General features: G+C 35.0%; 1 protein-coding gene across 1 annotated transcript in view; it reads left to right on the top strand.

The window, feature by feature from the left end:
* The window catches only part of LOC118445255 (uncharacterized), a 52629-nt gene that overhangs the window by 1414 nt on the left and 33666 nt on the right, over positions 1-17549 (top strand). Inside the window, exon 1 of the mRNA XM_035874434.2 lies at positions 1-1472. This exon is cut by the window's left edge and continues 1414 nt beyond it. Coding sequence (XP_035730327.1) covers positions 1-668 — 668 coding nt within the window. The 3' untranslated portion in view covers positions 669-1472. The remainder of the gene's footprint in view (positions 1473-17549) is intronic.

Below are 17549 nucleotides of genomic sequence, written 5' to 3' on the forward strand. Positions count from 1 at the left end.
AGATCGAAACAACGTCGTTCGGGATCGACGCGAAACCGCCGGTATCCTTGAATCTAAGTTACGTCCAAAGACCGCAAACGGCCCTGGTCCAGAACGAAAGTGATTATAGCAACGTTACGAGATACGATGAACGTAGTCAAGGTGGCATCGGTAGTTGTGGTAGATCGTCCTTGGTGGTACCACCAACCGGTGGATGTTTTTCATCGACTACATCATTGATGCCCATCGATAATCCTGATTTGATAAGAGACACTAGACGTGGCTCGGCCGAAGATCTAACGCCTTACGTTACTACCGGTGGTGATTACGTTGCTGGCGTCGGCCGTATGGAATTAGTCGACGATGGTAAAATATTATATTCCAGTTGTCTTTGGGACAATAGTACCGCTACTACGAGAGACAGCGCCGGCAACAACAGTTGTAGGGATGGTTGTAGAGATAATTGCAGAGGTGCTTCGTTACAAGTCAGTTCATATACGTCGTCCAAGGAAACGCTAGCCGTTGTAGCACCAACGGTCGAACAATTTCCACCAGGTGCAAAACAAATGCGCGTATGGCAAAAGGGTGTACCCGTATTACCGCCTGTATCGGCCCTCAAACGTGTATTAGGATCCACGCGTAGCTCACCCGATGAGGGCTATCAGGAAGGCACTGGAACCGATGTCTAGGTACCGCTACTTCATTACTGCGACCCACGGCATCGTTACTTGGAACTACGTAGACGCCATCAGGAGGATGATACTGACTGCTGATTTGTCCTTTGTTTTTCTTTTTTCTTTAACTCTTTTTTTTCCTCTCTTCTTTATCTGGGCTCGATCCTTCTACATTGGTGGCTGTCGTATGCTGGACTCGCAGTAGTGAACGAATATAACAGATATATGCACACATATGTACGTCATACATACATATATACATACATACATACATACATACATACATAGATCATACATAGATCATACATATCACACACGCGCGCACACACAAAGATTTCATTCAACAAATCTCACGATGGACAAGAACAAATATGATACATTGACTTAGGGAGATCCCAAGTGAAACATTATTTATGGTGTCGACGACTCTGATAAATATTGCAGTGCTTGTGTATGTGCAAAGAGATTAAAAAAGAAATAATTCATGGTATAGATCATGAGTTAGAGAGATAGAGAGGGAGGGAGGGAGTGAGAGAGAGAGAGAGAGAGAGAGAGAGAGAGAGAGAGAGAGAGAGAGAGAAAACGAATCTCTAAGAAAGCTCAGTGTTACCAATAATATTTAAACTCTGACGTTATGTCCTACCTCTTATGATCGTTCTAATTCTTCTTTCTTCTTTGGAGTCCTAACATAAACTAAATAATATAAACGGGAGGAAGAATGTTCTGTGAAAGAAGGAAGAAGGTAAAAATATAAAAAAGAAAAAAGCAAATGGAGGAAGACTGCTGTGCAAGACGCGTGTCCGCCGATGGATTGCGTAGGTAGGCCCTTTGATTAAAAGAAAAGAAAAGAAAAGAAAAGAAAATAAAAGAAAAAAGGGCTAGGGCTACCGTAAGAGCCCCTTTTTCCGTTTGCGTTTAGACCTTATAGTCAATTCGAGAATTGACTAATTGGATTATTTTAGAAAGAGACAAAGAGAAATCGAGTGTCCGTGTGTGTGAGAGGACGATGCGTCGATAATATTTTTCTTTTTTTCATTTCAAATTTCTCGGATTTTTTACCGAGTTTATTATTACTTAACCTTCTCAAAGGTTCGTAATAAGGTTCGAATGGATTTCTTGAGGGATCTTTGGAGGGACTTAACGGCGAGTTTAGCTTTGGTCATCGATTGGCACGTGCTTTTTTAACCGTTCGGCGCCGACGGGGATAGGGGGTCAGAAAATAACTGTTCAATATTCGTTAGAAAATTGGCGATATTAAGGATTTAACATTCAAAATGTTTAAGTTAAAAGTCTTTTCCTAAACGATTTTAAAAATCAGTTACTCTTTTTCAAAGCATTTTCTAAAGGTAGATTTCATTTTTAGATCGTAAAACTGTAAACCTCTGACTATGAACCTAAAAGGTCTCGAAAAAGAGTAATCGTTTTCTAAAATCACTTACAAACTTTTACCCTACCATGTAAATAAACCTAATTTGTTTGATCATGAAAGTGATTTGAGAAAAAGAAGGAACGAAAAAAGAAGAGAAAAAAAGGATACAGGAACAAAATGGAGGATTTCTGTTACGCGAACAAGTTCACACGCGCGTTTACCTAAACACTTGCTCGATTAAACCTTAAACCTTAAGCCGAAAGGCCAATCTCGAGTACCCATGTTTAGTACGAATGTGTGTACGCATCTATGCACGTACGTATACATTGGTGTCCCATGTGTTTGAAAAATAGGAGAGATAGCGTGTGGCTTGCAATTTCGACAATTTGCTCCGATCAATTTATTTTCTCGTGACAAAACGTTTTAAACGAAAATTCTACAATTATCGATTTTCATTTATTTATTTACTTCTTTTTTTATAGACTGCGGGCCAAAAGTGTTCCCAGGTGATTTTCAAAATCAATTGCCTTTTTTTCAAGAGCTTTTAGGTTCATTTTTTTTTAGATCGTAAAACCACAAGCCTAACACTATAAGCCTAATAAGTCTCAAAAAGGAATAATTTATTTTTATAATTATCAAGGAACTTTTTTCGGTCCACCTAGAGATTCTTTGGTCGCACTGATATATTTAATATATCACCATGTCGCAAATATGGCGAATCGTTCGATGAATAAACAAAACGCATTTACTTGGCAACGTAATTGCCAACAAAAATTCGTTCTATGCGGTTTTTATTATTACTATTATTATCATCATCGTCGTTATTTTCTTTTTTTTTTTTTTTTTTTTTTTTTTTTCTATTAATTCTCTTTTTTCTCTTTTATAAATGAAAAGTGACATGTATTGGATTATTTTTCGTCAAATGCTATTAACGTTTATTTCGAATTTTTTGTTCAACTTATATCCTAAAAACATACCGCATAACATATCATTAAATCCAACATATTTCAGGGCGAAGACAGTGGATTTTATTCTGAATAACCATTTGTTTCGTAATATTTCCAATGAATATTATATCAGTCGTAATAAATGATATTAAAATAATCGTTATTAGGATCCTCCTTTCGACAACTATAAACCTATATGTATTTTATTTATAATAATAATAATTATTATGTATTTACTTATTACGAGAAATTATTATTTATATGATTTTTCTTTTGTTTTTTTAAATTATTTGGTAGATAATTGTAGAAAATTGTTTCGTCGCAAACAATTTTTGTATATTTCATATTACATTATGCTATATTTTACGTGCATACATACATACATATAGGAACAATATTGATCTGTAGATTAAGTTGATATTTATAAGAAGATTAATCTAAGGTCTCGAAAGCTCCAGTGGTTTAAAACACATGCTAATAAATTGAGACCCCGAAGAAACGAACAACCCAGATTTGGCTCCCTGCCTCCACCATTCTCGGACGACCCGAAAGTCCTGGCCTTTTCACGAATTCTAGATATTTAATATGACATACCGGAGTATATATGAGAATATGAACAATATTGATACATATATAAATGGATAGAAAATTGATATATAAACATGGGCAAAAATATACACACACACAGATATATATATATATATATATATATATATATATATATATATATATACACACACACACACACACACACACATGTGCGTGTGAGAACACGAACAAAAGTTATGAACCAATATTGAAATATATATATATACACACACGTATACATATGAATAAATATTAACTTATATATATAAACAATAAATATATTCATATGTATTACATATACACGCACACATTCACACACACACCCACACGTGTGTGAGGTATAGTGCACAACGGAAATAGAACATTAATCTTTTGTATGAATCGTCGTTCCATTTTGCTAATAGAGAAAAAAAAAGAGAAATGCGTAAAATCGGTCGACATTGTACTGGATAAATATCGTTAATTACTCTCGTTCGAATGTCGGTCGCGTACTGCGGATCCTGATGTAATTACTCGATGCACGACGTTTTATATCACTGCTGTTTGTATTTTTTTGTTTCCTTCTTTTTTCTCCAGATAAAGAGAGACAGAGACACTAGGAAGGGTTTGCATGTATCGATCCTCGTTACTTTCCAAACCGAGTTTAGAGTTTCTCTGATCACGTATCACGAGATATATACTTCCAACTATTTAACTAGATTCTTTCATCTTTCTGTGAAGAATTTTTTTATCCTTTTTATTTCTTTTTTCCTTTTTCTAGAGAAAAGAGAAAAGACAAAATTGAAAGGACAACGCGAGAGAGAAAGGGGGACGGGGAGGGAGGGAGAATAAAATTCGTTAGTTATACACACACGTGTCGATATTCGTTAAAAATATCAAACGTGTTTTTAAATATGCTGCTGACTGTGCATTTGTGTGCATGCGTGTGTCTGTATTCATATAGTTTCGTATATAAAAAAAATTGAGAACAAAGGCTGGAGAATAAGTAACAAGTCACACGTTTGAACATTTCTATAGGAAGGGCCAAAGGTCCCTAAAAGTATCTAGCTGATTTTAAAAGTCAATTATTCTGTTTCGACACTTTTTAGGCTAATTTTCACTTCAGATTTTAGCCCACCCTGTATTACACTTATCTTTAACTTTCTGCGCGTACGTATTTCTGTTTAATATACGTGCATAGTTCTATTTCATTTTATGCACAAATTTTTTCATTTCAATTTCAATTAAACATATTAATATACTACAAATACATATACGTATATACTTTACGTGCATAAATCTCTCGAATAATTGATATGTATAATTAAATAGTATACACACGTATATGTATTTGCGTAGATATATTTTTATATAGATGTATAGACGTTTTATGTATATATGTATATATATATACGTACACACATATGTATGTAAAATACAATATATGCCTCTCGTGTATATACGTACATATAGTTTATTATTCATTTTGTAAAGGATATTTATTTTTTAAATGTTTTTTTTTTTCACAATGGTTTATTTTTTTCATTTATCTATGAAATAAGGCAGTCAATTTCGTTAATAATCTTTACATAACAACAACTTTTGATGTTAGATTACGATCTTGGACAAGCTCGTAGGTACAGTCGTCGCTTCCTCATATTCCCTTTACAATTTTTAACCCGGCCAATCGATACTTCCGTCATCATCGTTGAAAACTCAGCCGAAGCATATTTGACCTGCTATTCGGAGAGAGCGAGCGAGAGAGAAAGAGAGAGAGAGAGAGAGAGAGAGAGAGAGAGAGAGAGAGAGAGAGAGAGAGAGAGAGAGAGAGAGCTAGCCGATTTACTTTCTTCGTTTGAAATAGATCGACCTTTCAGATAACAAAAGCTCCTTCACATAAACTCAGCCAGTTAGGTTCGATAATCGTCTGAACTAACGCACAACTGTCATTTCTAAATAATTACATGTCTATATGTTTGTATTAAATATTGTCAATCAATTAGGCCATTCAAAATTAAAACTTTCGATTCTATTTCTTGAAACTGTTTTTCTAGAAAAAAAAAAATCATTATGCTATATATATACGTAATAACGACAAGAAGTCTATCAATCGTCATCGTCATCGTCATCATCGATCGTTCTCTTAACGTTATATGATTTAAATCTTAATTGCTTTATATATTAAATGAGAAATTAAATAACGTCATTAAGTTGATGACGCTCAACAATGCTTGGATTAGTCAGGCTAATACGGAAGAAGACAATTGTATTTTTGCCTTTACGATTGATCTTCGTAAGGGTTCATTTTCATTGGTTTTTGGAAAAAGACTGAATTTGATTGGTGAAAACGATTCAATTTTATTCTCTGATTAATCGACATTTCGAAGATTCATAGAACGAGTTGGATTCGCTTTTGTGATTGATATTGTTATGAAACAAAAGGAATAAAGTTTAAATGATTTTTCATGACAGATAAAAACGACGTTTTGAGTATAGAAAAGAAAACGAAAAAAACATGTCATTATATTCGACAACGCTTTGGATTAAATAAATTATTATTTCGACGAATTTTGAAAGAGAAAGAAAAAGGCACGTAAAAATTTCCCTCTGTTCTATACTACTGACTGTACCTCGTTTATTATACTATACATGGTTCGAAATACGTGACACACAATACAACTGATTGTGAGTTTACTAACCTCTTTCTAACGAATGCATTCGTACAACGAACGAGAGAGAGAGAGAGAGAGAGAGAGAGAGAGAGAGAGAGAGAGAGAGATAGAGAGAGAGAGATGTTACATTTTTTTAACAGCAGAACGTGACAATATAAACATATATTAAACATATTTATCATTCTGTATAATGACTAAATATATAAAAAATTTTTTATCGACATGATCCTGCATGACGGATATTATTATCAAAAATGTATTATCATATTCGATTATTAAGACATTTTTTATCTTTTGAAAGAATTAGTAAATTTGTATCAATTTTCTCCTTTTGCATTATTTTTGCTTAGCTAGTACGACCAAAAAATCAATAAATTTAATCAACTTGAGGAACTAGCTTGATGCTAAATAAGATGGCTTCTCCCTCTTTCTTTTTAATGTCAATAAAGTATCATTCGAGGAAGGGATAAAATATATGCGTCCTAATCATGGCATATGTACGGAATGGACCAAAAGTGTTTCTAGGTGATTTTAAAAATCGATTACTCTTCATTAAGCTAGGACATTTTAAGCTAATTCTTTTTCCTTAGATCGTACAAATACAAGCTGCTAGAAACATCCGGTCCACCCCGTATATCTTTACGAAACATATACTAAACAGTAGCGTAGAGTAGTTATTGTTGTAGTAGTAATAGTGGTGAAAAGGCAGTCGAAGTTAATGCTTTCTCCTGTCTTATTCTTTACGAATGTATAGTTTGAAATGTTGCCAAAGCGATTACATGCTAGAACGAGCGCGTAGGTTTAAAACGATACACTTTTTTTATAAGTTCCCCTTCACTCTCCCAATATCTGCCTATATTCTCTCTCTCTCTCTCTCTCTCTCTCTCTCTCTCTCTCTCTCTCTCTCTCTCTCTCTCTCTCTCTCCCTTTTCTTATCTTATTTTTTTTCTTCTTTTATTAAATATATTTTTTATCGAGAAAATAAAAACTAAATAAATAAAAATGTTGTACGTTCGAAATTATCAGTTTATCTCTGATAGTAAAGAAGAGAGTGAAAATAAAAATTATCAACGTGTATATAGTAAAAAAATAAAAAAAAACAAATTTGGTTAATATAAATCAAATTTTGTTTCTTAATTCACATATATACTACGTATTGCATGTACATCCATCTCCTGCTACATATATTGCTATATGTATCTATGTATGTATGTATGTATGAACGTATGTATTGACATAGACATTTGAAATATATACATATATTATTTTTTCGTCATACTAATGTTCCGTAATAATAACAATAATAATAATAATAATAATAATAATAATAATAATAATACTAATACTAATACTAATAATAATAATAATAATAATAATAGTAATAATTTCTTATTATAAAAAATATTAAGTGAATTTTTGTAAATGAAAGATAGAAAGATAGAGATACAACATTATCTAACAATTGTTTAAAGACCCAATAAAGAGAACTCGTTCAACATTTGAACACGTATTATCTCGAATTTATTAATATTAAATATATGTTCAAATTAATTGTTTCAATGGTCCACGAGCATGTATGTGTGTACGTATGTAAGTGTTAAAAATTATTGGAAACTTTGACAAAATTTTTCAAGTGCATAAATCGACGCATCGTTCATATTTGTTTCTTCCCTTTATACGGAGAAAAACATTCATAATTGTAATAATAATAATAATGATAATAAATAATAAATTAATTATTGAGATGTATTACGCATAAACGCAGGTTACTTAGTTTTACATTATATATATATATATTTCGGTTCTAGGATTCACTGCCCCATCCTCGAATCCGTGTTTCAAAGTTCCCGAGTACGAAATAATAATATTATATAATAATAATAATAATAATAATAATAATAATAATAATACTAAAATATAATAATTATTATATAATAATAATAATAATATCAAAAAAATATCGTGCATATCGAACATTGTACGTCTTTTCGACAATGGGACGAAGATTAGACGCTGCATTAGCATGCTCCAAGAGAGTCATAATAATAATAATAATAATAATAATAATAATAATAATAATAATAATAATAATAATAATAATAATAATAATAATAATAATAATAATAATAATAATAATAATAATAATAATAATAATAATAACAACAATAATAATAATAATAATACTAATAATAATACTAATAATAATAATACTAATAATAATACTAATAATACTAATAATACTAATAATACTAATAATACTAATAATACTAATAATACTAATAATAATAATAATAATAATAATAATAATAATAATAATAATAATAATAATAATAATAATAATAATAATAATAATAATAATAATAATATTAATAATAATAATAATATTAATAACAATAAATAAACGCTAATAATAAAAGATAATAAAAGTAACTAAAATAATAAATGACTAAAGATCCGAAGATGAGAAATCATTTGAAACTAATTAGTTTCAATGAATGAAACATGAATAAACGTATACATGCGTGTATGTATGCTTGTGCACGTCATAAACAATATAACGTAAGTGTGCGTGTGTGCGTTTGTGAAAAATGTCAAAAAACTCGGACCTACTTTATTATAACCTATACGACGAGTTTTCGATAAGATTAAAGGAGTGATAGTGTGCGTGTGTGTATGTATGTGTGTGAGACACTTTCGAGGATGTTAACGATGTACAAATGTGTAATTTAGTGTTGCAGTCTAAATCCGTCTTAACGGTTTTGCAGTTATTAACAGGACGATATAAAAGAATTCCTTTTATTTTATGAGAAAAATGATAGAAATCAAGATGGCGACGAAGAGTGAGAGAGATAGAGGGAGAGTGAGGAGAGAGATAGAGGGGGAGAGAAAGAGAGAGAGAGAGAGAGATTGGCCGATGAGATCGGAATAAGCATGACAGTAACAGATGAAGAATATAAACAGTTTAGAAAATATAGAAGTTAATATCTATATTTCCAATAAAAATTATGAAATTTTTTGAACGTATAGAATGTATATTAGAAACAAGATAAAAAAGATTCAGTGAGAGCGAGAGAGATGCTAAATAAGTAATATAGAAATGAAATGAAAAAAGGTGAAATTATATATGTATGCGTATCGTTACGAAGTTATTTAAGAAATGTTTATTGCTCTCTCTCTCTCTCTCTCTCTCTCTCTCTCTCTCTTTCTCTTCCTCATACTCTCTCCCTCTCTCTCTTCCTCTCTCTCTCACGCATACCAACACACGTACGATAAGAACATGTGCTATGATGGGACGACAGTTGTCGAAATAAAAACTTTTTTCGATCAAAAATTATCGTTTATCTTTTTTTTTCCAATCTCAAGATAACCTTCCTTTTCGGCCAAAACAATATGGCGATCGAGGCCATTTTGTATTTAAATAAAACACAACCTTCCTGTTGCTCAAAATATTAAATCTTATTTTCATCGATAATTTATAAGATCATTCTACTAAGTTAATATTTTATATTGTCATGATAAGGGAAAGCAAAGAAAATTTATTCAAAAATATTTTAATCTACAATATAAATATTGAAAATGATGGCAAAAAAGAGCAACGATAGTTTCTTCGTCCTTTTTATTTTATCCGTATTCTCCTCGCAACTTGAATGAGTAGGAGAGAGAAAAGTGGGGGAGGGAAGAGCAATTTAATAAAGTATCGCGATCGTGGTTATTGCCATTGAAATTCAAAGCTGGAGCTTAACGAAGGAAGGTTTAACTCTTAACGATCCAACGAGACGTCGAGTATCGTGAGAAGACTTGCACACACACACACACAACGCGCTCGCGTTCTCTAGTAGTCTTTACGCTTATGATAATTCACTCTCTTATAAACGTCGAATGAATGCAAGAGAGATTCTTTTTTTATTATTATTTATTCACCCTCTGACATTTCTACCTTGATATTTCGTTTTTTTTCTATTCCTTTTTTTATTTCCGTTTTATTTTTTTTTCATTTGGGTAATAACACACACACACACACAGAGAGAGAGAGAGAGAGAGAGAGAGAAAGAGAGAATATATCTCTTTTTCGTTCATCCATATTAAATAATTCTTGTTCTTCTCGTAAAGAGGGTGGGCGAAAAATTTCTCTAAGGGCTTTGCAAACCGAAAAAATAAATTAGCCCATAAGATAACGAAAAAGGAGTAATCAATTTATAATATAATCTAGGAACTTTAGGCCCATCCTCCTAACAACAAATGCCCTTTCTGAAGAGGTTAAAACCGAGAAAAAAAAATTTCGTTTGGTATCATCGAATTTTCTTCAAAGTCTCTTGATCGCCGCTCGGAAAAAATAAAAGATAAATATAAATAGATAGATCGACATATGGATAGATAGTTAGAAAGAAAGAGGAAAAGAGGAAAACTCGTTTAGGGAAGTTACAACCCTCTTCCTAGGTCAGATTCAACGCTTTGATTCGCTCGAGCTCGTTCGCACGTTTGCCGAGGCACGTGCAACGAATAAAATCTACTTTCCGATTGTACTTACATATACGATATATATTTTTCTCTATACATACATATGTATATATATATGAACCAAAGGTAACATAACTCTTGAGATTGAAAGAAAAAAAAAAAAAAAGAAAAAAAGAAAAAGAAAGAAAAGAAAAATAGAAAAAAAATGTTGATTAAAAGAAAATCTCCAAAATATCTTCGAAAAACATCCTTCAAAAACCTAGTCAAACATTTTTGCAATCAAATCACAATTTCGAGAAAAAGTATGGCATTACAAAAAAAAAAAAAAAAAAAAAAAAAAAAAAGAAAAAAAGAAAAGTAAAGAAATAAATTCTTCCACAGAGGAAAAAAATTCTTCCACTCGATCGTTGTATCCACTCGTCTCTATCACGAAATTAGAGAAAAAAAGAGAGCCAAAAAAAGATGAAGAAGAAGAAGAAGAAGAAGAAGAAGAAGAAGAATGCCCGACGAAATCTCGAAGGTTCTCCTTAAATCCTTCAAAGCCTCTCTCTTTCTCTTTCACTCGTTCTCCCGGGTCTTTTCTAAAAGCGTTAAAGCAACGTCGGTTATATCTTCGATCCAATCCTGAAGTAGTATCCGAGAGTGTGTCTAGGCTCAGCGACTTGGCCATTACGACGCGACCCAACGAGCACGTCGACATCGTCTACTTCCCACCCCCGAAGCCGCCATGCGGCTCAACAGCCTCTCCTACCCGCCTGATTCCTCCTCCTCCTCCAACACCATCATCCCCTTTTTCAGTTCCGTACCGTTCTTTTTTTTCACTCGACCTTCCAATCTCTTTCAACCGCGATGCCCTTGCTTCCGTTAATGAAGCAAGCGCGAAGCTGGACCTCTACTCTCATTCTCTCGTTTTCTTTCTTTCCTTCTTATTTTTTCTCTCGCCGGATGTCTCTGTTTTTTTTTTCTTTCTTTCTTTCTTTCTTTCTTTCTTTCTTTCTTTGTCTCGAGTCATTCTTGAGAATCTAGAGAGAAAGAGAGATCGTCGGAGTTTTTACAAATGCAAAGTCATGAGAAAAAGTTGACTTTGAAAATTGCTTATGATCTTTTGGGGGAAGAGTGTCGTTGAATTTTCGGAGAAAAGTTTCATTTTACAAGTTTACATTTTACAAAAAGATAATCTATAAATAACACGAACGAAATGCTAGATATATTTCATATATTTAAGATATATGCATACAAAGTTTCGATAATGTTTAATAATCATCTAAATTAGAAATGAAAGTTTTCTCTCTCTTTTTAACTAACCCAGAGAATCGTTAAAAAAGAGCACGTTTTCGTTCGCGTAGGTGTCTAACAAAATACGTATCTTCTTTTCCGTGATGTCAAGGCCGTTTCTACTCGTTAGAATCTCCCTCTCTCTCTCTCTTTCAATTCTACTCTTTGTATTTTTATTCTTCTTTCTTCATTCCTTTTTCCTATTCTCTCGGAAAGCTTGATAATATATTCTTTCTGCCAGGACTCCCAACAAACGTACGCATTTGTTATTCTCACTGTTTTTCCGAAAACAAAACTATTATTTTTATCCTTCGTCAGATAGTACTTGAGAAAAATCAATAATATTTTCCCTTAAACCAAATCCATTTTGCTATTGTCTAAGCATTAAATTTTATCAGAATAATGATCGTCTTATGAATATAATTATTTTCGGTCCAACAGAGATTATCCCTGATAATCGTAATCGAATGACTGAAACTCTTGGGAGGTAGCAGGATTAATTCCAGTATCCGAATTAATTCCATCGATCCGTATATAGCTTAGGGTGTGCATAAATGCATATATATATATATATATATATATAAACACACACACACACACATATGTATATATAGATATAGATATACATATGTATTCTATGCATGAGTTAAGAGCCTTACTAAAACGAGAGTTGGCTTTCGAGCGAGTCCGTTGCAAGTGGTCATTCCAACGCGTCAATTTTTAAGTGATTGCATGTCGATATGCTCGATTAAGCGAAACGGTAAGGTTCCTTTTTTAATTTCTTTTTTACTCGACCACCTCTAGACGAAGACCACCTCTCTCCACATTCTCTCTTTCTCTCTTTCTTTCTCTTAGAGAGTCATTAACGAAAAAGTCGACTTTCTCTATATCTTCGAGAAATATTCGAACGAATATTCGTATGGCTCGACGTTTGCGAAGGAGGACGCAATTTCGCGAGTTAACGAATTTTTTTCACGAGCAAGCCGAAAATAATCGGAGCTGCAGTCGACTACCTGTACTTCAACTCGACTTAACGAGACTCTCTCTCTCTTTTTCCACTTACGTCCGACCAAACTCGCTATCGTTATAACGAAAGGATCTCTCTCTCTCTCTCTCTCGCGAATAGAAATCGAATCCACATTTTTGTAGACTTTTCTTTTTTCAATAAGCATGTACAATTTGCATAGGTTAAAAGCTGACTAATTTTTTTTCTTTCTTCATGCTGTTGACAAAGTACTGAATTTGTAGTTTTACTTTTGGCTCATTCCATAGATAAAAACAAACATGTAAGGTCTTTGCTCAAAATGAAATTACGTAGATTCGACATTTTCGAAATTCTCGACAAATTTTTATTCCAAATAGCTATCGTTCTCTTAACCTAGCTTTCTATCGCGTATACACGCGCACATACACATCAGATTTAATAATACATGTTTTCACATTTCTCGAGGATGCGATGCATTTGAAAATTTCAACGAAAAATCAGGAAAAGGGATGCACATCTTTGCCTTACAATTTTACTATTCAGATTTTTATGACTTAGGTACATGTAATACCACCTCTGAGAAGAAGAAGAAACATTTCTTTTTATTTCTTCTCTCGCTCCCTTTCGGCCCACCCGACCCTGAACGATCTCAGGCTAATTTCCCGAAGAAAAATCTCCGGGATGTCAGGTTAGAAACGTTTCGAAATGAGAACGGAAAAGTTCGTCCGAGTCGAGGCAAGTTCGACGTAACACCTTTACCTCCAACCTCCTGACCAACCCCACCCTTTACCCTTTCCATCTTGAACGTTTCGAAAAACGACGGAAACTGGCAGCACTAATTCAGAAGTATGAATTACTGTCACGTCTCGCTAAGGTTTTCTGAACGCGCTACGTAATTTGTACCGCTCGCTGGCGCGAGCCGTGAGTCGAATAAATCATTTGCCACTTATCACGCGAAACTTTCAAACCTCCGGAGTTACCTACCTACCTACCTACCTACCTACCTACCCCTAGCCCGCACTACCACCGCCACCACCATCCCTACCCTAACCAGCGTTACCATTACCACTACGGCCCTATCTTTCGAGCGCACACACTGCACCTTACGAATTCGAGACTCATATGCGCTCTCTTGTCGCGGTTTAGCTGCACTTTTATCCCCCACTCCTCCTCCTCCTCCTCCTCCTCCTCCTCCTCCTCCTCCTCCACCCCTAGTTTCGCAGGAGTGGGAAGGGCAGGATGGCCGAAACGATTTATCCACGTCTTTGGAAACATCCTCGTAAATCGACGAGAGGAATTCGAAATTTTAACCGATGTTTCCTTCGACAGGTTCTTTCAAGCATTTTCTTCTTTTCGATTTATTGTACGGAATCGGCCAAAAGTTTCTAGCTAATATTAAAAATCGGTTACTCCTTTTTGAGGGAAAAAAAAAAAAAAGAAAAGGATCTACATATGCAACGAATTGTTCTCATGGCAAGTCCGCCGTGAGACACCCGTTAGAAAAGAGAGAACATAAAGATACTCGCGTCGTATTCCCAATTGACCTCGACCGTAAATTCCAACGGTCCTGTTATTAGTACGACGAGAAGAATGAATTAATTATGGAAACTGTATAAACCGTTTTTGTATTCGTCAAAGCGTTGTCAAGGCTTTAAGCAAATATCTTCCGTATATATTTCGAGGAGTGGGAAATAAAAAGAAAGATGGCGACAGCGTCGAACAATCGGTCTCGTTAGTAAAAGGCATTTTCGTTTTCATCAGAAACAAAAAAAAGAAAAAAAGAAAGAAAGAAAGAACATAACTAGATTCGCGTAAAAATTTGAGTGGAATAATTCTATTCCTCTGACATTTCTCGATCGTCTCTATGCTATATGCATGTACATATCTATGCTCGCACATACCTACATACGTACATTTCCCATTAAACAGGACATCTCGCCTTATCTCTCTCTTCGATATTTTTTCAATTCCATACTATCCCAAGGTATTGCATATTCATCGAATTCAATGCCAGTTCAATGCTTCTCTTTATATTCGAGTCACCAACCTACGTCTAGTTCTTTTCAACCCCTTTTTAACCCACCCCCTTCAACATGTCCCTATCCCCAGGCCCCAATTCTCTTCGCTCTAACTCATGTATCTTCCGTTGCATCGCTCGATGCATCGTAAGTCCACCTTTGTCGTTTCAAAGTTTTACTTGAAATTTTATCGTACAAAGTGTACAAGCCTGGAAATAATTATAAAAGATCCCTCGGACCAAAAATGTTTTACGAACATGGAATTATTCAAAGCCTCGGAAAAGCTTGTAATTGATATTTAAAATCACCTATAGGAACACTTTTATCGGTCGATCTAGTAGATATATTATAATATTCGTAGACAGGTCCGTTCCCCACCCTCTAAAAAACACGAATAAAAAAAAAATGTCGGTGAAAGGGGTCCCCTAGCAGGAGTGTAAATCACATGTGCTCGTGGGTGTCGTTTCATGAGTTTGACTGTCTTTTGCGAGTTCCGGGAAATCGACGAAATGGCTTGGCTCTTGGGGGATGTGTTCGAAAGAAAAGAAGAAAGAAAGGAAGGAAGGAAAACGGGGAAAAAAGGGGAGAACGTGGCACACGTGTGGCCCATTCGTTTCGATCTCTCTCCCTTCTTTCGAAGTGAGAGAAAGAGAGAGAGAGAGAGAGAGAGAGAAAGGGGGGAAGAGAAGCTACGTGGTGAGGGTTGTAACGCTTGGAGGGTATTTTTCAGAAGCTTGTCGGCCATCTCATATCCACCCACCCACGCACACACGTACTTGCATACGTTCCATGAAAATATCAATAAAATATATATATATATATGTGTGCGTGTGTGTGTGTATATATATATATATATATATACACACACATTATTACAAAAATGCCAATTACAAATAACTATAATGTTAATAAGAAATAGATAAATAACCTGAAAACTGACAAGATTTTTTTCTAAAAAAATTAATCACGTAACGTGACTAACGTGCGCATAAACAATGTAACGACTACTACAATCCTGCTAATACACACAACTGCAGAGAGAAACGCATGTGAAAGTTAGTGCAGTGAGATATGCAATCGATTTCTTGGAATCCTATCGGCATGTCCGGAGCAACCGGTATTTTCGCACGACTTAGCGAGCTCGATTCCGCCGATACGACTCGTAAAAGTTAAATCGTTCAACCCCCCTCCCTCCCATCTCTCATCTCCTCTATCCATTTATCCATCTATCTATCCATCTATATACGTATATACGATGAAAATGGCGCGTATGGATAATCAGCCAAGCCTCGTTCGACCAAGTCTCTTCAAACGCGTTTAGATTACGTCCATCTATCCGAATTATTAGATTTGCCAATATTTAATTTTTTATTACATTTAATATACCAAAATTTTTCTAATTGCCTAGGAACTTTTGGTCCGGCCTACATGATAGAGACAAGTAGACGGACCGACGGACGGAGAGAGAGAGAGAGAGAGGAAAAAAGAGATGAAAAAATCTAGATCACAGAACAGAATTGAAACCGACGCCGATAACAGAGTATTTTCTCGCGAGATACTTTCCTGGACTTTTCCGCGTGCTATTTGGCACCGGTAGAATCGATACTCGAGTAAACAAGCTAACCACGTCGAGAGAAAGAGCTGGAGAGAGAGAGAGAGCGAGAGAGAGAGAGAGAGAGAGAGAGAGAGAGAGCGAGAGAGAGAGAGAACTAGAGAGAAACGGAATGATATCGATTTTTCAACGTCTAGCATCGATACGAAGAGACCTGCTAGATTATCCTACGGATTTCAATGTAACGAGCCGTCTCTTTCTATACCTCTGTATAGATATATAAAGGTACATCGATGTGTAAGAGTGAGATGGATAGATAGATATCTTTCTATCCAATATGTATATACATATATATATATATATATATATATATATATATATATACACATACGTATGTATGTATGTATGTATCAGATGTGTATGTGTATTGAAAAGAAAGAAGGGATAGGGGATAGAAGGGAAGCGGTGCAGAGGGGGTGCGCATGTCGATGCTCAAGGCAGCCAATGGACTGCTTGAAATATTAAACGAGAGCAAAGACCCTGTTCTCGTACACCACGTAGCCGTGGTTCAATTTCTGAGTCGGCCCTGGCTGCCCGAAGGGTGGGCTGTTACATCGAACGGGATGAGGTGGGAGGTGAATGGAAATAGGCACCGGGGAGAGTAAACGGTATGGGGACACCGCACCTGGCGACATCTACGTTCCACGAATAACCAGCTCAGATATCGTTACCACCGATACTTACACGTGAGGTCGCTAACACTCACACTGACGCGTGAGATCTAACGCAAAATAACTCACACCAACTCTGAGACACGTGGAGAGCTAGCTCTGCAGAGGACGTACAGTTTCCTAATATACGTGCTAACGCACACCAACTCGATGGCACGTAAAGCAATGCAGCGACACGCTAACGCAGCGCAGCAGGGCAGAGGCACATACAAATTTGCAGAGAGAGAGAGGTTCGCTAACATATACATGGGATGATGGGATTCGGAAAGAGAGTCAAAGCATGCGTCTAACTTTGCCAAAATCTTCTCATTTCTTTCAAATT

Source organism: Vespa mandarinia, chromosome 18, assembly GCF_050613455.1.
Source record: "Vespa mandarinia isolate Hongniang chromosome 18, ASM5061345v1, whole genome shotgun sequence".
Classification (NCBI taxonomy): Eukaryota; Metazoa; Arthropoda; class Insecta; order Hymenoptera; family Vespidae; genus Vespa; species Vespa mandarinia.